The sequence below is a fragment of the Saccopteryx bilineata genome, chromosome 3, assembly GCF_036850765.1.
Source record: "Saccopteryx bilineata isolate mSacBil1 chromosome 3, mSacBil1_pri_phased_curated, whole genome shotgun sequence".
Taxonomy (NCBI): Eukaryota; Metazoa; Chordata; class Mammalia; order Chiroptera; family Emballonuridae; genus Saccopteryx; species Saccopteryx bilineata.
Genome location: NC_089492.1, coordinates 236,816,894 through 236,843,225, shown reverse-complemented (window position 1 = coordinate 236,843,225; position 26,332 = coordinate 236,816,894). Strand labels below are relative to the sequence as shown.

General features: G+C 43.0%; 2 protein-coding genes and 1 non-coding gene across 7 annotated transcripts in view; 2 read left to right on the top strand and 1 right to left on the bottom strand.

Annotated features, from left to right (window-relative positions):
* The window catches only part of RAVER2 (ribonucleoprotein, PTB binding 2), a 169,246-nt gene extending 158,184 nt beyond the window's left edge, over positions 1 to 11,062 (top strand). The window contains exons 12-13 of one of the 3 annotated variants that reach the window (XM_066268975.1): positions 8,822 to 8,968; positions 9,947 to 11,062. In XM_066268975.1, the coding sequence (XP_066125072.1) occupies positions 8,822 to 8,968 (147 nt within the window). In that variant the 3' untranslated portion in view covers positions 9,947 to 11,062. Of the gene's footprint in view, positions 1 to 8,821 lie in introns of all 3 variants that reach the window. The other 2 variants (XM_066268976.1, XM_066268980.1) reach the window with 2 other exon arrangements.
* Positions 11,059 to 26,332, bottom strand: part of JAK1 (Janus kinase 1) — a 158,553-nt gene continuing 143,279 nt past the window's right edge. For all 3 annotated transcript variants that reach the window (XM_066268974.1, XM_066268971.1, XM_066268973.1), the window contains 11 exons: positions 25,927 to 26,054; positions 25,455 to 25,590; positions 23,488 to 23,639; positions 21,176 to 21,326; positions 20,969 to 21,063; positions 18,440 to 18,632; positions 17,192 to 17,316; positions 16,681 to 16,853; positions 14,665 to 14,782; positions 14,015 to 14,125; positions 11,059 to 12,701 (listed from right to left, as the gene is read on the bottom strand). In XM_066268974.1, the coding sequence (XP_066125071.1) occupies positions 12,606 to 12,701; positions 14,015 to 14,125; positions 14,665 to 14,782; positions 16,681 to 16,853; positions 17,192 to 17,316; positions 18,440 to 18,632; positions 20,969 to 21,063; positions 21,176 to 21,326; positions 23,488 to 23,639; positions 25,455 to 25,590; positions 25,927 to 26,054 (1,478 nt within the window). In that variant the 3' untranslated portion in view covers positions 11,059 to 12,605. The remainder of the gene's footprint in view (positions 12,702 to 14,014; positions 14,126 to 14,664; positions 14,783 to 16,680; positions 16,854 to 17,191; positions 17,317 to 18,439; positions 18,633 to 20,968; positions 21,064 to 21,175; positions 21,327 to 23,487; positions 23,640 to 25,454; positions 25,591 to 25,926; positions 26,055 to 26,332) is intronic.
* Positions 13,145 to 13,220, top strand: TRNAT-AGU (transfer RNA threonine (anticodon AGU)). Its single transcript has one exon. It is a non-coding gene; the product is annotated as a tRNA-Thr (tRNA).

Below are 26,332 nucleotides of genomic sequence, written 5' to 3'. Positions count from 1 at the left end.
CCTCAAAGCGAGCCTCAGATATGTTTACATACTTCATTACCAGGGGAAAAATGATGTCAGGAGTTAAAGCCAAATTCTTTGCTAATCTGTTTGACTTTGTGAGATATTCCTATAAACCTTTATGTGAAGAAGGATTTTATTAGACTGTCACAATAGTAGACAATACCCAAACAGATTTCTTGCTTTCAGTCTTCTGTCATTCCTCTACTTTAAAAATATTTTTTTACTATTTTTCCTCTAACTTTATTGAGGTATAATTGACAAAATTGTATTGTAAGATGTTAAAAGTGTGTAATGTGATGATTTGATATATGTATATTGATACATAATGAATGGCGTCTCCTCATTGAGTTAATTGACACATTCATCACCTTAAATATTATTTTTGGACATTCTTTCAGCAAGTTTAAATTGTACAATATAGTGTTACCAACTTTGGTCAGCTACCAAAGTGTTATACATTAGATCAGCGGTTCTCAACCTGTGGGTTGCTACCCCAGCGGGGTCGCCTAAAGCCATTGGAAAATACATAATGCATATCAGGTATTTACATTCCGAATCATAACTAGCAAAATTACAGTTATGAAGTAGCCACCAAAATTATTTTTTGGTTTGGGGTCACCGCAACATGAGGAACTGTATTGCGGGGTCACGGCATTAGAAAGGTTGAGAACCACTGCTTTAGATCCTCAGGTCCTCTTCACCCCATAACTGAGAGTTTGTACCCTTTTACCAACCTCTCCGTTTCCCTCACTTCCCAGCCTTCGGCAAACACTTTTCTACTGTTTCTGTGAGGTCGACTGTTTCTTTATATAAGTGACACTGAGTGGTATTAGTCTTTCTCTGTGTGGCTTATTAACTTAGATGGAATTTGAGGGGATTAAGCTATGTTGTCCCAAATTACAAAATTGCCTTCTTTTTTGAAGGTCAAACAATATCGTATGTTTGTGTCATATTTTCTTTATCCATTTATCTGTCAGTGTACACTTAGGCTGTTTCTATACCTTGGCTATTATAAATAATACTGGTATGAATGTGGGAATATAGATCTCTCTTTAAGATAATGATTTTGTCTCTGAAGGAAAATATACTCAGTATGGGATTGCTGGGTCATACAGTAGTTCCTTTTTTAATTTCCTGATGAATCTCCATAGTGGTGGTACAAGTTTACATTCTAACCAACAGTGTACAAGGGTCCCTTTTCTCCCCATGCTTGCCAACTTTTATCTCCTGTCTTTTTGAAAATAGATTTCCTAACAGGTATGGGGTGATTTTCATTTGCATTTCCCTGATGATTAGTGACACTGAATCCCTTTTCATGTACCAATTGGCCATTTATATGTCATCTTTGGAAAAATGTCTATTTAGGTCCTTTGTCAATTTTTAAATTTGGTTATTTGGTTTTGTTTCTTTCTTTTGAGTTGTATATGTTTCTTGTATATTCTGGATATTATTCCCTTACAGGACATGTGGTTTGCAGATATTTTCTCCCATTTCATAGGTGGCCTTTTTATTTTGTTGATGGTTCCCTTTGCTATGGAGAAGCTATTTGATTTGATGCAATCCCACCTATATTTTTGCTTTTGTTGCTGATGCTTTTGGTGTCAAATCCAAAAAAAAAAAAAATCATTTCCAAGACTAGTGTCAATAGTTTAAGGTCTTACATTTAAGTCTTTAATTCATTTTGAGTTAAATGAATTTTATTTTTTGCATGTAGCTATCAGGTTTTTCCAACTCCATTTATATTTTTCCCCCAAATATTCTTTCCCATTGTATATTCTTGGCTTCTTTGTCATAAGTTGAGTATACATGCATGGGTTATTTCTGGTCTCTATTCTGTTCCATTGATCTATGTATCTGCTTTTATGCTATGCCATGCTGTTCTGATTACTATAGCTTTGTAATATAGTGTGAAATCAGAAAACGTGATGTCTCTAGCTTTGGGTTTTTTTCAAGATTAGAGTCTTCTGGGGTTCCATATTTTAGGATTGTTTATTCCACTGCTTTGAAAAATGCCATTTGAATTTTCATAGCAATTACTCTGGGTAGTATGGATATCTTAGCAATATGAATTCCTCCAATTAATGAACACTAAATATCTTTCCATTATTATGTCCTCTTTAATTTCTTTCATCAATGTTATTGTTTTCAGTGTACAGATTTCTCACCTCCTTGTTAAATTTATTCCTAGGTATTTAATTCTTTTTAATATTATTGTATATAGAGTTGCTTACATTTTTTTTGAAAAGTTCATTGATTTTTAGAAATGCACCTAATTTTTGTATCTTGCAACTTAACTGAAAATTGTTTATTAGATCTAACAGTTTTTTAATGGAACCATTAGGGCATTCAGTATATTGTGTATCACGTCATATGCAGATAGATCCAATGATACTTCCTTTATAATTTGGAGACCTTTATTTCTTTATCTTGCCTAATTGTCCTATGACTTATAATACTCTGTTGAATTTGTAAGAGTAGACACCCTTGTCTTATTCTTGATTTAGAGGAAAAGCTTTGTTTTTCACCGATAGTGTTATCTGTGGGCTAGTCATATATGGCCTTTATCATATTGAGGTGGTTTCCTCTACCCAGTTTGTTGACAGTTTCTATCTTGAAAGGACATTCAATTTTGTCAGACTTTTTCTGCATCTTTTGAAATGGTCATAATTTTTATCCTTTATTTTATTAATTGGGTATATCACATTGATTTTTGGATGTTGACCCATTCTTGTACCTCTGGAATAAATCCCACATGATCATGGTGTATGATCCTTTTAATGTATTTTGTATTCAGTCTGTTACTATTTTATTGAAGACTTTTGCATCTGTATTCATCAAGGATGTTTGTCTGTAATTTTCTTGTAATAGTCTTGTCTGGTTTTGGGTACAGGGTAATGCTGGCCTTATAAAACAAGTTTTGAAGTGTTGCCTCCTCGATTCTGTTTTTTGGAAGAATTTGAGAAGGATTAGTTTTAATTCTTTTTTAAATGTTTGGAAGAATTTACCAGTGAAGCCATCTGGTTCTGAACTTTTGTTTGTTGACAAGTTTTTGATTAGTGTTGCAATCTCCTTACTAGTAATCATCTGTTCAGATTTCCTATTTCTTCATAATTCAGTCATGATAAGTTGTGTTTTTATAACTTCACCCATTTTTTCTAAATTATCCAGTTTGCCCATAATTATTCTTAGTGATCTTTCTATATATAAGTTGTAATGTCTCTTTCATTCATAAATGTATTTAAGTCCATTTTCTTAGCTAAAGGTTTGTCCATTTTATCTTTTCAAAGAACCAGCTCTTAGTTTCATTAATCTTTTCTATTGTCTTTTTGCTATTTTGTTCATTTCTGCTATATTCTTTGTTAATTCCTTCCTTCTACCAACTTTAGGCTTAATTTGTTATTTTTCTGGTTCATTGAGGTGTAAAGTTACATTGTTTATTTGAGATTGTTATTTTTCATGTAGTTGTTTATCAATATAAGTTTCCCTAAACTGCTTTTGTGGCACTCCACAAGTTTTGATAAGTTGCTTTTTCATTTTCACTTTTCTCAAGATTATCTTTTTTCTTTTGATTTCTTCTTTGACTCATTGCTTGTTCAGGAGCGTTCCTCTATTTGTGAATTTTCTAGCTTGCTTCTTGTTTTCATTTCATACCACCGTGGTCTAAAAAGATGCTTGATAGGATTTTAGTCTTCTTAAATTATATTGAGACTTGTTTTGTGGCTTACTATGCAATCTATCTTGGAGAATGTTCCATGTGTTCTTGAGAAGAATGTGTATTTGGTAGCTTTGGAGTAGAACATTCTGTATAAGTCTGTTAGACCCATCTGGTTTAATGTGTAGTTTAAGGCCAATGTTTCCTTAATTATTTTCTTCCTGTGTAATTCATTGTTGAAAGCGGAATATGTAATTTCCCAGTTATTATTATATTGCTGCCTATTTCTCACTTCAGAATAATTAGTATTTGTTTTATATGTAAGGTGCTCCTCTTTTGGGTTCATGAGCATTTGCAATTATAAATATTATATCCTCTTGCTTGTCCTCTCTTGTGACCTTTCTGTTATCACATTCTTTGGTTTAAAGCAGGGGTCCCCAAACTGCGGCCCCCTGAGGCCATTTATCCGGCCCCTGCCGCACTTCCAGAAGGGGCACCTCTTTCATTGGTGGTCAGTGAGAGGAGCATAGTTCCCATTGAAATACTGGTCAGATTGTTGATTTAAATTTACTTATTATTTTCAATATTGTATTTGTTCCCATTTTGTTTTTTTACTTTAAAATAAGATATGTGCAGTGTGCATAGGGATTTGTTCATAGTTTTTTTTATAGTCCGGCCCTCCAGCGGTTGAGGGACAGTGAACTGGCCCCCTGTGAAAAAAGTTTGGGGACCCCTGGTTTAAAGTTTATTTTGTCTGAGATAAGTACAGTTTCCTCTCTCCTTCGCCATTTGTATGGAAAAATTTTTTTTCATCCCTTCACTTATAGTCTCTGTGTGTGTGCCCTTTAAGCTGAGTTAAGACTTAAAATCAACATATTGCTGGACTTTTATTCATTCAGGTGCTTTATGTCATTTGGGTAATTAAACCCATTTAAAGTTTTTGTTAATACATGTGGACTTAGTATTGCCATTTTGTTATTTTCTGGTTGTTTTAGAATTCCTATTCTTATTTTCCTCTCTTGCTCTTGTGATTAGATGATTTTCTGCAATTTGTATGTTTTGATTTTTTTGTTTATCTCGTATATGTAGGCTTTGGCTTTGTTACCATGAGGCTTGCATAAAACTGTCTAAATCAGTCTATATTAAACTGATAGTATGTTAATTTCTAACACATACCAAACTCTCTGGCCCTACATTTGTTTTACATGTCACCATTTACATTATTTTACATTGTGTATCTATTAACATATTATTATTTTTAGTACTTCTTTTAACCTTCATACTAGAGTAATAAGTGATTTACTCACTAACATTACAATATTAGAGAATTCTCAATTTATCACGTATTTAAGTACATATTTATCAGTGTAATTTATTCTTTTGTTTTCCCATTACTAACTAGCATCCTTTTGTTTCAGCTTGAACATTACCATTTCATGTAATGCCATTCTAGTAGTGGTAATGAACTCCTTCAGCTGTATTTTGTCCACATAACTTTCTCCTTCAATTCTGAAGGACAGCTTTGCTGAGTACAGTATTCTGGGTTGGCAATTTTTTTCTTTCAGCTTTGAATATATCATCCAACTCCTTTCTGGCATTTAAGGTTCCTGCTGAAAATTTTTCTATTCTTATGGGGCTTCCCTTGTGTAACAGGTTGCTTTTCTCTTGATGCTTTTAAGATTCTCTCCTGTCTGTAATGTTTGACCATTTAAATTATGTGTCTTAGTGTGGGTCACTTTGAATTCATCTTGTTTGGCACTACCTAGGCCTGTGATGGCGAACCTTTTTATAAAAACTGCTCGCTTTTGCAGTGCTGGTCAACCTGGTCCCTCCCGCCCACTAGTGGGCATTCCAGCTTTCATGGTGGGCCAATTGTGGCACCCTTTGGTTGCTCCATTATCTCCCACCATGAAAGCTGGACCCCCCCCCAAATTAGTGGGTGGGAGGGACCAGGTTGACCAGCACTGCAAAAGTGGGTGGTTTATATAAAAAGGTTCATCATCACAACCCTAGGCTTTCTGGATCTGAATGTCTGTCTCTTTCTACAGGTTAGGGAAGTTTTCAATCATTAATTCTTTCAAAAAACTTTCTGCCCCCTTTCCTCTCTTTTCCTTTTGGGGAACCCTATTATGTGTATATTGTTCATTTGATGGTGTCCCATAAGTCCCTTAAGCTATTTATACTCTTATTTTATTTTTCTCTACAGCTCTAATGGGAAGAAGTCCACTGACCTGTTCCAGTTTGCATGGCCCTTTCTTCTGACTGATCTAGTCTGTTGCCAAACCTGTGTTGAATTTTTCAGTTTAGTTAATTCTTCAGCTCTTTGACTTCTATTTGGTACTTTCACAGTATTTTCTACCTCTGTTGAAGTTCTTTGTTCATGCTTTACTCTTAGGTTTCTGGATATTTTTCTTGTTTGTTTGGAACATAAGTTATTTTCCTTGACTCTCTATGTTGGTTTCTGCACATTAGCTTTAATAGCAACCTCTTCCAGTCTTGACAGAATGGTCTTGTATAGGAGAGAAACCTTGTCAATCAGTTTTGCCTGAGCTCCTAGTTGCCTTATCAAATTTGTGATTGTCCAAGCCTACTTAGTGGCTCCCAGTGTTTAGGGCTTGCCAAGACCAATTTGTGTCTGAAAGTGAAGGCTCTCTGAACCCAGATGCAGGCTGATTAGAACCTGGCCCCGAGGCAGCAGCTGGGATTATGTCACGTCCCTTTCAGGTAGAAATGTAGATGAGCATTTTTGCCTACTCCCTCTGTGCTGGGCCCAGGTACATAACCATGGGGTGGTTGCTGTGCCTATTAGAATGTTTTATTCCTGTGAGACTCATGAATGAAAGCCTCACTGGTTATCAAAGGCTAGGTGATTGGAGGCATCCCTTGGGTGGCAGCCATAAAAGCTCAGGCACAAATATGTATACAAGCTCCTTCCACAAGCTACTAGTGACCTGGAGTACACTGGAAGGTAGAAAATGTGTTCTCCAGCTTCCCTGGTCTCTGAGGAAATCAAAGTTAGCCTTTAGGGTCTGCTAGATTAGAAGCCCAGGCCTTAGCAGCTTTTAAGGTACAGAAATAAAACTTTCAGGGAAAGAGTTGAGAAAGAAGTGTGCCTGGTCCGTCTGGGTTGAGCTGTGAGAGGGCAGCCAGCGATTGCTCATACATCTAAGACTGCTGCTGTCTGCTGTAGTCTTGTGGATCTCAGAGACACCTGCTGGCTTTCAGAGCTAGGTGTTTTGGGAGTTCATCACGCCAGTGGGAACCTTAAAAGTTACAGTAGATGTGAAACCCAAACCCTTCACTCCTCAGAGAGAACTAGAAGATGGGGGTCCCCTCCCAATTGTATGATACTGAGCTGGGGGTGAGGTTTATGGCAATGTACTTCAGTTTTTCCTATCACTTCTATCTGGGCATTTTCTCTTTGTTCAGTGTGCAGTAGTGGGTCAACTAGTTTCTGGATCTCTTTCAGAGGGAACTGCTCCTTGTGTAGCTAACTTGGCGAGTCCATCAAAGGAGGTGCTCAGTAGCTCCTGTGTTGCTATGTTGGTCAACTCCTCCCTACCCCCACCCCTTAACATGAAAAAGAACTTATCTACAGGGGGTTGTGACAGACTCATCATTTGTCCCCTCTGAACTTAAGCATTTTTTTAAACTGCGACCATTGTAAAAAAATTATTTTTAAGTGAGAGGAGGCTCGGAGATAGACTCTTACATGCACCCTGACCAGAATCAACCTGGCAACCCCCATCTAGGGTCAGTGCTCTCACCTGCGCTGTTTAGCACCTGAGGCAGAGGCTCCACGAAGCCATCCTCAGCATTTGAATCAATCAAGCTATCCCTATGATAGGGGGCAAGAGAGAGAAGGGGGAGGGATGGAGAAGCAGCTGGTTGCTTCTCCTTGTGAATCAAACTCAGGGCCTCCACAAGCTGGGTTGACGCGTACCACTGAGCCAAATGGCCATGGCTGCAACCCTTGTAATTTTAATTGTAATATGAGAAGGCTCTTCTGCATTGCTGGAAATTTTCCTTATGAGTAATTTCTACATTCTTGTATATCAAGTTATATAATTCTGCTTCAATAAGATTGTTACATGTAGTATTTGTAAAAGCTAAAAATGAGGGATTATAAGCACAAGGTTGGTGCTGCACAGTCTGATTTACTATACAGATGACTGTGGTTACTTGTGAAGAACATTTTGGCCCCCCCTTTTTTTTGTATTTTTCTGAAGCTGGAAACGGGGAGGCAGTCAGACAGACTCCCGCATGCGCCCAACCGGGATCCACCCGGCACACCCACCAGGGGGTGATGCTCTGCCCATCCAGGATGTCGCCCTGTTGCGACCAGAGCCATTCTAGTGTCTGAGGCAGAGGCCACAGAGCCATCCCCAGCGCCTGGGCCATCTTTGCTCCAGTGGAGCCTTGGCTGCGGGAGGGGAAGAGACAGAGAGGAAGGAGAGGGGGAGGGATGGAGAAGCACATGGGCACCTCTCCTGTGTGCCCCGGCCGGGAATCGAACCCGGGACTTCCGCACACCAGGCCGAGGCTCTACCACTGAGCCAACCGGCCAGGGCTGGCCCTTCTTATCTTACACACTTCCAGATCAGAATCTCTGTGATGCAGCCTGCAAATCTGCATTTTAACATAATTTCTAGACTAAATTCACATTGTGCTCTAGAATTTGTCATTGTTATTTTCACTGACATCTTTTTCCAGTTTTTACACCCACTAGTTTATTCTCTTGCTACTTTTGTTACTAGATGAATATAACATCTAATTTGCCATGTAGCTCGATTTTTTAGCCACACTCCTTCAGAGGAATACTGACATCAGGTATTGGTATTCTGATTCAGGGGGTTTGAACCAGGTACAAACAGCAGAAGCAACTGCAATTTTTTTTCTTAACCCAAAATGTGGGGGTTGGGGGAGAGAGGCACTCAGGTTGGTTTGTATTTTGCTCAAGTTTCACAAGTGATTTTGGAATAGAAATTTTAAAGTCTAATTTGTTTCAACAAAGGAGTTTGTGCACTTCTTTGATAGCTTTGTTATTTATCCTTATGTTCTGTTTTTACACCAAATCAGAAGTAGAATAGCTTCTCTTACACTCATCTTTAACAAACCAATTGAAGTTTAGATTTTAGCATTAGTTATGATTTGTTTTTGTCATAGGTGTCATCTTTAAGAAATGAAAAGCGAGGCTCATCTTATCTCACCTCTGCCCCAGAAGGTGGTTCAGTGGAGTTTGTTGACCAGCATTCTCAGGGCGCGGGAGCGTGTTACGTGGAGACCTACTTAAAAAAGAAGCGTGTGTACTGAGTTAAGTTCTCTCCTTATATAACCTTGTAAGGTTCTTTGCAGTATCTCTGCTGTTCTTCACTGCCTTAACTACATTCATACTAGCCATATCCTTTACATACGGGTTGTAATTTCCCAGAAGGAACTGTGTTGTGCAGCAGGCAGAATTGCCAAATAAAAGTAGGTAGCAATAAGAAGCAACATCAAGTGAGGACATTTTACACTAGAATTAGGAGCATCTTAATCAATGTGGTATTAACTTAAAGAGTCCATTGCAGAAATTAATATTCCTTGTTTTAGGACTGGGAATAATTTTGACACCATATAAAAAGTTTGAAGCAATAAATAAAGTTTTGTTTCCTTGGCCTTAGATGAATGAGTTTCTTATAAGCCAATGTGTGTTTCTATTTACTTTCTCTCTAGAGGTAATGTCATTTATAGATTTTTAGAACTACAAGAGTATAAATACAAAATGCAGCAATGGTAAAAAATTAAAAAAAGATGCTCTTACATACAAACTAAATTATTACCCCCACAGCAGCCATGCAGTATAAAACCCACACATAGTGTGACAGTGATATCCTGGCATACACTACCACAGATACTTTACTTTTAATGTTATTAACCCTTAATGTTATTAACCCTTTATGCCTTTTGTGAAAAACAAGGTATTTTAAGAAAAGTAGCTTTGGTGATCTAATTTCAGGGATTGGCAAACCATATCCTGGGGTTAAATTCAGTCCTCCACATGTTTCTGTACGGACTACAAGCTAAGAATGATGTTTACATTTTTAAATGGTTGGAGGAAAAATGAAAATTTATGACTTTAAAATATGAAATTCAAATTTGCGTCCTTACATTACGTTTTATTGGAGCACAACCATGCTCATTCATTTGCACATTGTCTAAGGTTTCTTTTGAGCAACAGTGGCTGAGCAGCTGTAACAGTGATCAGAAGGCCTGCAAAGTCTAAAATATTTTCTGTCTGGCCCTTCCTAGAGCAAGTCTGCTGACCCTGACCCAGCAGCCCTGGTTCCTAAGCCTCTTCTTCCTTCACCTCAAGAAAGACCTTTACCTTTAGCAGCTGACTTGTAAGTGGCAAGGACATAGGTTTCTGTCTCGTTCCATGGCATAGACCTAGTTACTAGAACAGGGCATATTTTGATCATTATATGCGTTATTTCCACAGTATTAGAGTAAAGCAGTCCATACTGTCCTTTCTGAAGGTGTCTTAGGGAGTAACAGTATTTATAACCATTTTGAGCTAATAAGCTTTACCTCACTCTCTGCTTTGTCTTCTCTTCTTTTGTAGTATCTTAGGCTAAAAAATTGTTTATTGCATATAACTTCGGACATCACCATTTCCTGAAGACTTTGGTGTTAAATGCATGAGAAACTCTTTGCCATCTAGAAATACCTAAGTTTGTTCCTTGTTATAAGACTGTAATTGATAGATATGGAGTTTAAGGGTCTTAATGAACTCAGATTGCTAAATATAATTTTGGGGGACTTATTATTTGTGACCATGGCATAAGGTATCTATCCTGTTTTAATTATGGAGTTAAAAATTGATATATATGTTGTATGATTTGTGAAGAATATTACTTGGTCTAATTTATTGCATATATTAATTTCTTTTGGAAAATGATACTAGGAAGTTCAATTAAAATTTTTAAGACAAATACTACCTATTAATAACTGATCAGGATAGGAATCGCTCAGTTATGACTCAGCAGCTGAATAATGGATTCTCCATGCTCTGCACTTCTCCCTGTTCTCCTGTGGCGGAAGCTTCTTCTGTGCTTAGTCACAGCTCTGTGACAGCACAAACAGAAGAAAGGGGAGATGGCGACTTTCAAACCAGAGCTGCAAAATGAAAGCGGAAGAGGCTGAAAGAACTGGAAGACATTTTGGATTACAGCACATGTAGATTTATACTGGCCTGTGTCCCATTATCATTGGACATGACAGATAAGTACAAATCAAGTGTTGTTAGTAATAAGGACAATAAGGACCCATCCAAGCCTTCCCAAAGTCTATATTATTTTTCTAAGCAAATTGTTTGAAGTGCTTTGAAAACGGGAGTCTTAATATTAAAAGGCATATGCATGTGGAGTCTCTAGTATATTTATTTGTATAAAGAGTAAACAAAGTGCATATAGAGTTGCCACAGGTTTGACAAACAGAGACCTTGGTGATGTCAGGGTATTGAACAAATTCAAATGGCAAGGGCAAGTTTTGCCATCAAATCAATCCAGAACTGTTTTTTAGGCTAAAAAAGGTGAAAAATAATACCAGACAGCACTAACAAAAACTTTTTCAGACTCTTGGTCATAGAGGCTAATGGTTCACACTGACCCAGACTAGACATTCTGATTATCCAGCTACTTCCAGGAGGGCTGGAAACGGTCTGGCGGGTCCTCATCTCCATGGCGCTTCTGATGGAGTCTTTCTTTCAAGTCTGTGCCGTAGAGCCGCGGTTTTCAACTGGTGTGCTGCAAATATTTTTAAAACATGCACTACCTGACTAGGTGTGGGCACTGACCTCTTTCCCTTAGGTTGTCAAATAAAATAGTACAACAGCCATCTGGTGTGAATGAATCAAATTTTTACCTTTTTTTGTAGTGCCGCAGAATATTAGTAATCAGTTTGTGTGCCATGAGATGAAAAAGGTTGAAAATCACTGCCATAGGGAGATGGTCAAAATAGTGATCAACTCCTACGGATGGATGGTACGTACTGAGATACTTTAAGAACAGTGCAATGGACGTGGGATATAGTCTGACTGGCTGCATACAGCATCTAAAACCAATGCTGGAATAGCTTGTCCCAAAGTGGTCGAGTTATAAAAGGCTATACACTGGCATCTCTTAAAAGCATGTAATGGCGCCCAGGTCCTCAGAACAGAATCTGATTAAAGGGATCCTGCTTAGGAAAGCACTGGCACAGGCTGATGCTCAAGCATTAACATCATGCAGCCAAGGATCTAGTCCACAGCTGTCCCCCTGGTCCAACCAGTTTTCTCAAAATAAAAAAAGAGGTACCGCTAGTCACCCAATGGAGACGGGAGCTAAGTCACTGGAAAACAATCAAAGGTTAAGTCCTACTGGTGACAGGAATACACTCATCTTTGTATAGAAACAATGGTACACTAACTCGTATCTAATATTTCAAGAATGCTTGGTCTATTGCTGTATAGATGATGAAATTTTAGGGCATGTTACAGTAGCAACTAAATCCATTAATCTTTACCTTTGATTTCTGTGCCAGGAGAACATTTAAATCAACTGGCAGCTGGGAAAAAGCAATCATCTTGAGATTTTTACCGTGGTCAGCTCACCTCGTTTTGAAAAATCCCATCTGGTACACAACTGTGATAGTAAACTAGCCAGATGTGATGGTGGTATATCCTTTCCAAAAGGGAGGAGTGCTTTCTAATATTTTTATCATTAAATTTGGCACCCGTAACACAGTGACAAAGAGGAAGTACTTACACATATTAAGCACCACAGTGTGCCTTATACATGGATACGTACCCAAGTATCTTTTCAGACAGAATACAAAGTTTTTCCATTACAAATTTTTTTAAATGGCTTGGGTATTTGTTGGGAGCAGGGAGGACTTGATATACAGTGGGTTTTAAACATTACTCATGCTTCTACTTTAAAAGTGCTTCAAATCCTTCAATAAGGTTCTGAAAGGTTGTCCGATTAGATGGCTGAAATTCCCAGCATTTTCTCATAAGCTGATAAACCTGTAAAAAGAAAACACAGTAAAATGTCGCAGTGGCTCCTTGAGATGCGGATTTAACTCGCTCTGTAATCGAGCTCACAAATCAGTCAGCTCGTGTATCACACTGCCGATGCTGGACCCCATCGCCAACTAGCAGCCGTTTCCCGAATCACGACTCATATCTCAGAATTTTGCTCAGATCTTGAACAAAAATATGGACCGAATCGCAGCTTGTATTTTAAAAATGCGAATGTTGGTCTGTTTGCCACTGTATTAGATTTGGGAGCTTTTAAAAAAATGATAGACATAGCAGAGTAGGAAAATTTTGGAAATTAAATGACTTCCCGTAATAAAACTGGATAACAAGAGCATGAATAATTTAAAATATAGGAAATGTCACAATCACTCATAAGTGATGTTTAAACATTTGGGAAGCTCAAATGACCTTCAAAAAATCCAGGTCATGCCCTGGCCGGTTGGCTCAGCGGTAGAGCGTCGGCCTAGTGTGCGGAGGACCCGGGTTCGATTCCCGGCCAGGGCACACGGGAGAAGCGCCCATTTGCTTCTCCACCCCTCCGCCGCGCTTTCCTCTCTGTCTCTCTCTTCCCCTCCCGCAGCCAAGGCTCCATTGGAGCAAAGATGGCCCGGGCGCTGGGGATGGCTCTGTGGCCTCTGCCTCAGGCGCTAGAGTGGCTCTGGTCGCAACATGGCGACGCCCCAGAGGGGGCAGAACATCGCCCCCTGGTGGGCAGAGCGTCGCCCTTGGTGGGCGTGCTGGGTGGATCCCGGTCAGGCGCATGCGGGAGTCTGTCTGACTGTCTCTCCCCGTTTCCAGCTTCAGAAAAATGAAAAAAAAAAAAAAAAAAAAATCCAGGTCATTAATTACCAAAATCCAATTTAAGGGTGAAGTTATATCTCAGTTTAGACTCTAAATTTCCACACTGGATGCCTGACTGTGACTAAGGTGTACTGCATTGTATGAGTTAAAGGCTCAGTTCACTTTAGAATACTGAAAACTGAATGTCATAAATGCTATTAATAAGTGGGATAAACTTCTACACAAAATGCAAGTATGTCAATATGCCCTCTGGAGTGCTGAGTGCGGTGAGCCTATCTTTGGAAGGAATCCTTCCTTTGAACATAGTTTGATGCTGTCATCTGGCCCAAAGATGATTTCTCAAAGAGCTTATCTGAAATTTACCTTCAGAAAACTATTTTAAAGGAGTTTTCTACTCCTTACTGCTCTCCCTACCCCATCCTTTGCTGGATTACTCAAAATGTGAAAACATAAAAAGTGAGTTTTACTCCTACGAAGTGACCCCAGCCCATAAATACCTCATCTGGACAGTTAGGTGGACAAGGCAAACGTTTTCCTTCTTTTAATGTATTCACAAGTCTTGTTACTGTCATCTGGCCGTGAGTGGGGCCTATCATTTTCAGGAACAACTATGTAAAAAAAAAAAACCAAACAAAATATTTTACTTTGCACATACTTATATAAACACAAAATAGATTAAGGTGAAATTTCTAGAATTAACTGGAAATCAAGATCACAATGAAAAGGCTTTTCTCCTTAGTAACTTTAAATGAAAGTCCAAAATCCTTATTAGCTCTCAACAATCGGTCTGCAATCTCTCAGACTCAACCAAGCACACCTGGTCGGGGAGCTTCTCCCAGGAAGACTGATCCCACATAGGAATACATGAAGTTCATACAAGGCCCCTAGCCAATGCTCCTCCACACATTAGCCCCTTGAAAGCCAGGCTTATCTCAGAGAACTCGGGGCTCCTTATGAAAGCAGGGCTGGAGAGAGCCACAAATAAGTGTCAATTAACAAACCACAGTAAATGGAAAGCCACACTTCCCCTTTCCATTATACACCATGCATGGACTGGATTCCACTGAAGAATAAAAGCCACAAAGCAGAAGGATGAACACATCTTCCCTGGGTGCTAGGTTCACATGCAGAGACCAGTACGACGTACCGCCATGGGGCTCGAGTCGGAGTCACAGTATGTAAGCAGCTCGTGCAGAGTCACTCCGAAAGACCAGACATCAGAGGCGATGTAAAATTTACACTGGATTAAACATTCTGGAGCATACCTAAAAGAAAGGAGAACATGAAACTTCATTTCCTGGGAAGGATATTCAAACAAATATCATACAGAGTAACTCAAAATATTCAATTCCAAGAAAAACCAGAGGTAATTTTTCTAAGACATGTAAATATCAATCAATATAGACACTGCTGCCTTTTTTTTTTTTTTTTTTTTTCCCTGAAGCTGGAAACGGGGAGAGACAATCAGACAGACTCCCGCATGCGCCCGACCGCGATCCACCCGGCACACCCACCAGGGGCGATGCTCTGCCCCTCTAGGGCGTCGCTCTGCTGCGACCAGAGCCACTCTAGCGCCTGGGGCAGAGGCCAAGGAGCCATCCCCAGCGCCCGGGCCATCTTTGCTCCAATGGAGCCTTGGCTGCGGGAGGGAAAGAGAGAGACAGAGAGGAAGGAGGGGGTGGGGGTGGAGAAGCAAATGGGCGCTTCTCCTATGTGTCCTGGCCGGGAATCGAACCCGGGTCCCCCGCACACCAGGCCGACGCTCTACCGCTGAGCCAACCGGCCAGGGCTGACACTGCTGCTTTCACTAGTACATATTTGCCCTAAAGCAATAGTAAAAGTTGTGCTTTTCACTTCAGAGCACATGCTCGTGCTCTCCATGTGCAAGAAGGGCAGGCAGATGACAGGCCCCAGGTTTTATTTGTCTGCAAGCCCAGAATGAGTCAGCAGTGACCTAACTCGCTGCCTAATCTCCTCCCAAAGGCAGTTTGATAAATGATACCCAATTGCCTAAGCCAGAAACAGAGGCATCCCCATATCCAATTTCCTAAATACTTCTCAAACCTCCTCACCTCTCTTAAAACCCTACTGTCATTGTCCTAGTTCATACCATCACTGGCTCCAACTTACTCTCCTCCATTCTCCAGGAATCTTTTTTAACACAAAAGTCCCCATCCTAGAACTCCCAATGGCATTCCAAAGCTCTTGGGATGGAGTCCCACCTCTGCAGCTCAGCCTCCAGTGCTGTGCCTTCGCTGCCCCCGAGACAGACCTGCTTCCTAACCTCCACACCACGCTGCTGTCAGTCCCCGGACAGCCACTGCTCTCGCCTCACTGTTCTGAGTCCCACATGCCTTCTTCTAACCGTCTTTACTAACCCCCATGAGTCTCATAAGGTTTTATAGTCAGGACTTCCAGAAACACCAAGCCTGAACCCCCTGTACACTTACGGAACCACAAAACTGACGGCCTGACTCACTCAACTCTAATCTCTGACATATCTGTTTAAGGAATGGTTAGTCTCCACGGGTGGGAGAGCGCTATGTTCGTGTCTGTAGGATGTGCCTCCTAGGTGCCAAGTAGTTTTATGGGGGTGGGTGGGGTGGGGTGGGGAGTGAACACTTAGCAACTTCTCTCCTGGACAGTGTTCCAGGGCCGATGGGTGGAGACTGAGTGTGGCCTTCTAGCCATGGTACTCTGGTGATTCATGAGAAGATGGCCAAGTTTCCGATGGATTTTGCTCTGCTTTGTCCAGGACCTCCTGCAGTCTGTTCCACGCCTACTTCCTCACCTCACCCTGCCTGCTCCCCAGGCTGCCTCTGCACCATGCGCCTACACCAACTGCTCACAATTTTAAGAACCGTGTCAGATAAATGCCCTCCCCTAGAAAACTAGAGACGCAGAGCTGATGGTTCTATTTCTCTCGTCCTTGGGAGACAGGTGTCACACTAAGCTCAGGCATTTCTCTGTGGGTTGCTTTCAGAGAAGCAGCCTAAAAGCTGTTTCTCAAAGGCCAAGATCAATCCATTCCAAATGTTCCAAGTCCCTTCTAAGCCTGACTCAGGTAAGAGGAATGAGAGACATTAACATAGCTAGAAAAGGCCTATCAAAACAGTAAAAACCCTCTGAAACATTGATAAAAATCAAACTCTGACTCAGTTACCAAAACACAGGGCTGTCCCGGTCATCCTTGACTGTATAGTACTCCTTATCGGTTTCAATGGCTTTGGTTAAACCGAAGTCTCCAATTTTCACTTGGTGCTCACTCTCAACAAGGACATTTCTTGCTGCTAAGTCCCGGTGAACGTACTGTCGTGAACCCAGATAGTCCATCCCCTGTGGAGAGGAGTAGAGGGAGCGCATTACTGATGGTCAGTTCGGATTGTATTTTGTATCTGTCACTTCATAGCAAACAAATACAATGTTATCTCCTTCACATATCACCGATTTTTTGTTTTGGTTTTTACTTATGCAAAAATAGTAAGACCAACCTGATTCAAAGAAAAACATTAAATCAGCTATGCTTAACAAATCAGTTTCTTAGTAGAGACTAATTGTTCCTCCAAATCATGTAGAGCAAAATAAACTCAGGGCAATTAATTATTGGAAAGTCTAATTACAAATCAATTAGACTTGTGCCTGATTTTTTAATGTTTATCATGATTTATTTTTACCTTACAAATCTGAACAGCATATTTTAACTGCTGCTTGAGGTTAATTTTGTTCTTATTCTTTGGAAGATATTCCTTAAGGCTCCCCGAAGGCAGAAATTCCATGATGAGCTTAATACCATTTCCTCCTGTGTTAAAAACAAAGAAAACAAATAACTATCAGTACGAAGCTACCAAAGGCAGGAGCCGTGGGAGAGGAACAGATACCAGATCTAGAGACACAGAACTTGAACTGATTCCAGCACCACCTCTGATTCACCCACAAGCCCCTCACCCTCTGAAGGCCACGCCTCTGGGCCCTCAGCAGTGGACGTGGGCAGTGTGCTCCTGTGCCTGCCCCAGAGCCATTAGCTTTCACTGACAGAACACACAGTGCTCTGCGAACCACTAAGCAAAGAAGTGTTTTCTTGTTAAAAATAGGAGCCACATCATTTCACTACTGATTGTAAAGTAGATATAATACAAGAGTCTTGTGCTGGCTTGCAAATAGATAAACTTATTAGTAAATACTATTTGCCAGCTTAATTACAACTTGAAAACAAAATATCCTGGCTAGTGCTGAATCAGAAGACCAGAGAGAAGGGAGGCTAGGTTATCAGTTTCCTATGGCCTGTGTCTGGATGGATGAGATTACTCACCCGTGTGGGTATATGAGCAGCCTGAAGAAACTGGACCCCGGCCCTGGCCGGTTGGCTCAGTGGTAGAGCATCGGCCTGGCGTGCAGGAGTCCCGAGTTCAATTCCTGGCCAGGGCACAGCCCATCTGCTTCTCCACCCCTCCCCCTCTCCTTCCTCTCTGTCTCTCTCTTCCCTTCCCCCAGCCAAGGCTCCATTGGAGCAAAGTTGGCCTGGGCGCTGAGGATGGCTCCTTGGCCTTTGCCTCAGGAGCTAGAATGGCTCTGGTTGCAACAGAGCGACGCCCCAGATGGGCAGAGCATCGGCCCCTGGTGGGCATGCTGGGTGGATCTTGGTCGGGCGCATGCGGATGCCTGTCTGCCTCCCCATTTCCAGCTTCAGAAAGAAAAAAAAAAGAAAAACTGGATCCCCCGTGGCTGGGAGGGACACTGAGCAGCTCCCCTGGGAGCTCTGCAGCTGCTGAGGGATGTGACAGTGCACGCAACTTGGAGGCCATCAGCTAGCGCACATTTAGCGTGGCCCAGGTTAATGCCGGGGGCACTGCCTCCTCAACATGGGTGGGGAGACTCCAGACAGTCCTTTCGTTTTTAAGCCAGCGCGACTTTACACAACATACCGTCTTCTGTGCAGATGCCTTTGTACTTCACAATGTTCTCATGATAGAGGTTCCTTAAGATTTCAATTTCCTTCTTCAAATCAGCTATGTGGTTACCTCCACTCTCAGGCTTGAGGGATTTGACAGCCACCTGCTCCCCAGTGTTGTCTCCTTCGGGGTCATACCTGCAGAGTTCAACCTTCCCAAAGTGGCCCTGGAGGAAAAGGTGCACGTGCTTGATTAGAGAAGCCCACCCGGACCTGGAGACGAGGCAAGAGGGGCTCAGGAACACCCACCCGGTGGGGACAGATCTCGTCAACAAATGGCGCTGGGAAAACTGGAGATGTGTAAAACTGGACCCCTATTTTACACCACTCAAAATCAAGCGAAGTCTTAAACAGAAGATCCGATACCGTAAAACTCATACGAAAAAAACAGGGAAGGAGCTCATTGATATTGGTATTGGAAATAACTTTTGTACATGACACCCAAAGTCCAAACAATAAAAAAAAAAAATCAACGAATGGCACTCATGAAACTCAAAAGCACCTGGACAGCAAAAGGAACAACTAACAAAACGAAAAGGCTGCCTACACAATGGCAGAAACTTTTTGCAAACCCCATATTGGGTAAGGGTTTAACAAACAAGAAATGGGCAGAAGAACTGGATTGACACTTTCCAAAGAGGACACAGAGATGGCTTCACAGGCATGCAACAAGATGCTCACGGCGGGGAGATGCAGTCGGGTCCACAAAGAGCTACCACATTACACCTGTTACAATGGCTGTCGTCAAGAAAATGAAACGTGCTGGTGAGGATGTGAGAAGGGAACCCTTATATGCTATTGGTGGGAATGTTAATTTGTCCAACTACTACGGAAAACAATATAGAGGTTCTTTAAAAAAGTTAAAAATAGATCTATATGATCCAGCAATTCCATTTCCAGGTGTATACCTAAAGGAAATGAAAAGGGAATTCAGTGAGATGTATGCACTCCCTGTTTGTCAGAGCACTATTCACAAGAGCCAGATACAGGAAAACCCCCAGTGCCCATGAATGGACGGACAGGTAAAAAGATGTAATACCCACATACAATGGAATAGGGTTCTGCCATTAGAAAGGAGGATATATCCTCCACTTGTAATGGATAGACCTTGAGCACATTATGCTAAGTTAGATTAAGTCAGACTACAGAAAGACAAATGTTGCATATCACTTACAGGTAGAATCTAAAAAAAAAATTAAACCTGTTTAAAAACAAAACAAAACACAGTAAAACAGTAGTAATCAGGGGGTGGGGGGAGGGAGATGGTTAAGGCTGGTGGTATTTAAGGGTACATCCTTGTAACAGGTACTAGAATAGCCACAGTTTATTGAACACAGATATACTAGTATATTGAACACAGATAATACTGTACTGTAAGTATCTATATATATATATAAAATATGATCAGCATCATTACATGGGCAGCCATATTACAATATACTAATGTAGCAAAGTAACACACAGTGTATACCTTAAGTTTATACAACGTTACACAGGAATTATTTTCCAGTTATAAGAGAACACCATGAGGCTTGCTCCTGTGCTACACCCCTGAGGGCGGGTGGGCAGACAGCAACCTGACCTGCGGCGCTGGCCCCACCGCGTCGGCCCCATCACGCAGCCGCCTTGTGCCACACCCCTCACTAAGGCCAGGAAAGCGTCAGGTGACTAGTGAACCAACAAGTCAATCCCACATCTATGAAAATTTAACCCAAAAGGAAATGAAAGTAATGTCTGGATATGCAGGACAACCGTGGCATTGGACAGGCTGGGCGCACCCTACAGGAGGCACCACGGGGTAGCTGCAGTGAGCACAGCACGAGGAGTCTTTAGAAGATGGGGGTGGGGGGGGGGAGTCCAGCTGGTAGTGCCGTTGGCCCTGTAACCGCATCCTTTGGGCTGGTCTGGAGGCGTTCCACGTATACGGTAGTAATAAATCCCCCAAGGATACTGGGAAGAACTAGACACTGTACTTGTAGGATGCCCAACACGGAGCCTGGCACACCACAGAGACTCAAGGCAGGACACTGTCTTGTTCACTTAACTGAACTATGGGAAAATCTGTGTAACAATGCGAATCCCAGTATCCTGTCTATCATGTTCACTGTTAAGAAACCCCATCTGAGGGCCAAAGGAAGGCTGACACTGGCATGCTGCGTAGTGAGTCCATTCCTCATGTACGCAGCCTTGTAGGATGCAGATGCCCAGAAAAGTCAGAAACAGAAATTTTTTCCTATTTCCACCATATCTGTACCTACTCCTGCAATATTGCTCCCTTTCCATTCTCTTCTGTCCCTTAGAGAGAATGTCCTGCGTGCAGATATAGCCACATGGACACAATGTCAATATGTGTGTGACACAATCCCTTGTGATATGACAGGCTAAAGAAAATGCAGTAAAGTACTTCCTCTTTATAAACTCTGACCCAAAATGAGAAAGAATGGAGAGCAGTTTTGAGTATAGACAGGTGATGTGGCCAGCAGGGTACTAGGATGTCACTTGCCTCTCCCAAGTCACGGATCCGCTTTAAGAACCGCTTTTCAAAGTGTGTGGGATCCACTTCAGTTGCTGGCTTTTTCTCTGAAACAATGTCTGGATCTAATGGAAGAAAAGAGAAAACATTAAGCAGTCGTGACGGCTGCTTGCGGCCTGGCCCCCCCGACCAGCTCTCCCGGCCGGTCTCGATTAAAAGGCACAGACAGTGTCTTACTCTGCTCCTCCAGCTTATTGATGTCTCTCATGATGGCACGGAAAAAGGGTCTCTGGTTGGGGTCATAGTTCATGCAGCGAGTCATAAGGTCAGCCAGCTCCTTACAAGATGGAGTCACTGGTCTGCACCGGCTCTCGTAGAATCTTTCTTTCTATAAAGAAGAAAAACACATGGAAGAAACCGAAGGAACCACCCACAGACCTTTCAGCCCCAAGTCAGGAGGAGTAACCCATCCCCAATTTAATTTCCCACGGCTCTACTTTAAAGGTAGATTTCATAAATGTGTGTTACTCTTGCCTTAATCTAGTTTGGGGAACACTCTGATATGAAAATAATCTGAATCCAAACAAGCTGCATTCCAGTCAAGTTATGCAACCTTTCTAGAATACAATTTGGCAGTATGTATAAAAATCTCCAGATTCTTCAAACCCTCTGACTCATTAATTCTAATTATTGTATCACTCCAAAATAAATCAGATGTAAACAAAGATTTATATGTTAAGGTGTTCCCTGTAGAACACAGAACATTATAAGTTTGAAAGTGGCCCAAATGCCAGATAATTTAAAATTAGGTAAGTTAGAGTTTAACAGAGCAATCAATTCTTACATTAAATTTGTAAAATTGTAAAACTTTTCACATAGGAAAGTACTAAATATTAAATGAAAAGATAAAGCAGATCTATCTATCTATCTATCTATCTATCTATCTATCTATCTATAGCATGGTCCCAAGTTTGTTTAAAAAAAAAAAGATATAAACAGACTGGAAGACAATATGCCAGAGTGTTCAACGGTGGTCAGGAGTGATAGGAATATGGTGATTGCTATTGTTTTTAAGTTTTCAAATTTTCTTCAACTGTTTATTACTTTAAAATTCAGATACAGATGCCACTTAAAAACAATTAAGTGAAATTACTACACTCCAGTCTGTCTGTAGCTGAATCCCAAGAGTACGTGGGAGTTAGTGTGGGCAGGCCCCGGGGGGGGGGGGTTCAGGAGAGCTGCCTGCACCGCTGTCATTCCCTCCTCCCTGCTCCAGTGCTGTCCGACCCACCAAGGGGACTTGGGAGGACAGAAGGAGATTTATAAATCTGATGGTTTCCCTATCTGTCTTAGCTTAACTCCTCTTTCCCAAGTCCTGCACCACCTTTACCTGGCAAGAAGCTAACTGGCTCAAGGCTCACCCTCTTCAGTCGTCTCCTGCATACGCACTCTCACTCTGGATCCCACCGCCACTCCTGTCTTAGCCTTGGAGCATGAGTCCCCTACTGGTGGAGCCTGTCCAGTCCAACCACTTTGTCCAGATGAGGTGTTCCCAAGCCGACCTCCACTCCTCCCACTCCTCCCAAACCCCTCAATGCCCCATATGACCCCCCAGCAAAATTCCTGGAATTCAGGGCTTTCTGCAATCTGACCACAGATACCTTTCCAACCTTATCACCTGTCATTTCTCTCCACGCTCTAGGCAAACAGAACCACTCACTGCTTCCCACAGATAACTACCTTCCCCCGGACTGAGATCAACCCATCAGCTAAAAGTTATGTCTACACCTCTAAACACACAGGCAGACTCCAATAATCAAACCACTGGGCCGGGGTCACTGGTCCTTTATTATTATTTTTACTACTTTATCCCTTTGGAGTTAAAAGTCTCCATTCTTTCCACAGTAGATGTCCGAGGTGAAAGCCTCGCCTGGTTTATCCTCTAGCTGAAAGCCCAGGTGAGCACCTCGCTGCCTGTCTCAGCTGCCTGCCCATCTAGTGAAGGTAAAGGCACTGGCCCGCCACCCGGGCAGGGCTCTCGTGTGCGAGTCAGACATTATTTATGGAATCCCTGTTATTATTACTTTAGCCTAACCTCCTACCACACCCTCTCCAAAGGGAGGGCAAGTCCTGGGGCTATTTTATTCTGAGTGCCCAGTTTTTGCCTAGGACAATGCCTGATACACAGTAGGAACGCAACAAATATCTGTTAATTTTGCTGAGTAACAGGCACTTGAAATCTCGGATGAATAACACTAATAATGATCTGCTGAATATGTACTATGTGTCTCCTGCACTCTGTGCATTATTTAACCTTCACAATAACCCTACAAAGTGGGTCTATGTATCCCCACTGTATAGATGCTGAAATTGAGGCCCAGGGAAGTTAAGTGACAGTTGTGAGGTCACATGGCCAGTAAGCCTGTGGAGGAGATTCAAACCCATGATCACCTGTTCCCACAATATGAGGCCTCCAGATAACTCCTGAGACATCCGTGAGCATCTAAGGAGCCCTCACTCAGCTCGCACCTTGGGAAACAAATGCTCACCTCAATCAGTGTCTTGTCTTTCAGGGGGATCTCGCCATTGTAGCAAATTTCCCAGAGTGTGGTTCCAAAGCTCCATTTGTCAGCGGCCACACTCAGGTTTTTGGAGTCTTCAACACACTCGGGAGCAATCCACGGGATTCGTTCAATGCATTCTGCAAAAGACAGCAGGCATTTACAGATCAGTTTCTGCAATCTCCTGGGGAGTGAATCACTATCATTGCAGCAAGCACTGTGAGCTAACAAAGTATTTCAAGTACTGAAATAGTTTCCAAACAACCCCAGGCCCCCTCACCCCTGGCATTTTGGATACATCAGTCTGAGTCAGGGCCATTATCACAAACTCCCCAGGGGGGCTGTGAGCAGCCAGTCTTCTGAAGCTCTGGCCTCAGGAACAGCAAAGCACCCAAGGTGGAGACCAACACCCTGAGCAGGGAGAACAGGTCGGTTATGTGGACAAAGGTTTAGGAAAGAGAAGGTGGGAGAACTTAAGGAGAGCAGGCACGGCCTAGCCTCACGTCCTCCGCATAATCAACCTGCAATGTTCTATTTATTTTATGTGGGTTTCTTTCATTTGGAAAAGAACAAGGAAGGTAAGAATGAAGTAATGAAGTCACACATCTTTTATACCCAGGGCCCTCTGTAGCCTGTTCTGGCTGCCAACCAAGGCCAGAGATCTGAGCAGCAACGCCTGCCATGCCCATGGGAACGCCCCTCCAACCAGCAGAGAGGCCTCCTGGTGTGGCTTCCTGGCGCCTGAAGCAGGAGGGCCATTCCTGAGCTGGGCATTCACAGTGAGGCCCATCGGACCTTCTTCCACCTTCTCACGTCCTCCTGACAGAGGCATCTACCGGCAGAGCCCTAGGATCATACACCTGCCACCACCTTGCTGCAGGCCTACCTCACTGACCTGTAATCTCAACCCTCCCTGAATAAATCCCCATCTTCTGAGTGCCAACGTCAGTCAGCTGGCACCTCTTGTGGGGCACCCAGGCTTCTCTACCTGTTCTAGAGTCATCTGTGTCTGTGCCTCAGACCCCTGCTGAGGACAGGCCCCCTGTGGAAGGACTGCTGATGGTGGCCAGATATGTATCAAACAGGTGCTGAGGGTACTTCCCTTCCCCTTCCAAGGAGTGGATGATTTGGGTCTTATTTGTAAGGCTTGTCTTTCATGCTGGTTCCCTTCCAAATTTAACCCAGTCTTGGAATTACAGAGCAGAATTCTAAGTGCCAGGCACCGCTCAATGCTGGAGACAATGGGCCACCACCCCAGCGGCATGCCCCGGGGCATACTGGGAGTCCCCGTCTGGCCTACCAGGCGCAGGGGCAGAGCGAGACCTGCATAGCCCGGCTTGGCTGCCTCAGCTCCTGGTGTCTCTCCTTTGGAGCCCACAGCTCATGATAACCACAAGACCACAGCAGTTGCTCAGGCGCTTCCCAAACTGCTCACTAAGTACAGGGGATGTCAAGGGAAGAAACAACCCCAGGCCCCCTCACCCCTGGCATTTTGGATACATCAGTCTGAGTCAGGGGATACATCAGGGGATGTCAAGAGAAACAAGGGAAGAAACAACCCCAGGAGATCCAGGAGGCCCGACTCCTCCCGACACCTCTCTGACTACCTCCAGACCCAGCGGCCTCCCTTTGTGCTAGCCCTGCACCTTGAACTCGGCTCCTTAACTGTAAGGACCAGACGTACCTCAGGTGAGCTGCCTGCTTCTCCTACTGCACAGGCAGCTCCTTCAAGGAAGCAGGCACCAACCCTCTTTAAACTCCGTGTCTTCCCCCAGCCCCCAGGGCACAGAAGGAGCTCCAGACACAACACCCATTGGCTGAAGGGAACTTTCTAAAAGGAGACAGAACTCCAGCCCCAGCCCCCCCCCCACCCCCACTGTCCTAAGCCTGCCTCGGGATGGGGGTAGGATGGGAGGCAGGAGGCAGGAGGAGGGAGGGTGGGGATGCAGACACACCTTGCCGGGACAGCACAGTGATGGGGATGCCGGGGTCACTGAGCTTGATGAACGGGCCACACTCGCTGTCGATGCCCTCGCGGGCCAGGAGGAGGTTTTTAGTGCACACGTTTCCATGGACCAGGTCCTTATCCTCCTGCAGAGCAAAGGGGTGAGCTCAGCAGGGCTGCCCCAGGGCGGCCTGTCTTCCATCCTTCTCACGCTCTCCATCTCCAGCCCTGGCCCCTCAGATCAATCTCTTTACATCCTCCAGCTACAGCCAGACCTAGGCAGCCCAGCTGTCCCATGCAATGTGTGATTTGAGCACACTATATAATGTCCCTCATCAGTGACACAGAGAGGTAGTGGGGCCTGCCTCACAGAGCTTTGTGAGAATTAAATGGATTAGCAGTTCCTTCCGACCACCCCCTACGAGGACAGTCATTCTGGTTCCTCGTGGACCACCACAGACATCACATCAGAACATACTTACCAAGTAACTCAGGGCACTGGCCAGCTGTTTAGCAACTTTGAATTTCCATGGTGTGGTGAGGACATCACTTTTCCGGTGCATGAAGAGATCCAGGGGCCCTCCCTCCACAAACTCTTCCACCATGATATCTACAAGCACAAAAATAGCCACACCTGGAACCTTCTGTCTGGGACAGCCGTTCCCTTCAGCTCACTCGTGCTGGAACGTAGCTCGGGAGGATGCAAACATCCTTGGGAGGGCAAATGGCAGAGCGACTCAGAGCTGCACAGGCTGGTTCAGCCCCTGCCCAGAGCTCCTGATACATCGACTCCAGGGAACAAACTCAGCTTACTCACCCCGCCTGCAGGGCCCAGAGCTAGCAACAGGTCAACAGTCAAGAAGTAAGTGAAAAACAAATGGGATTTTA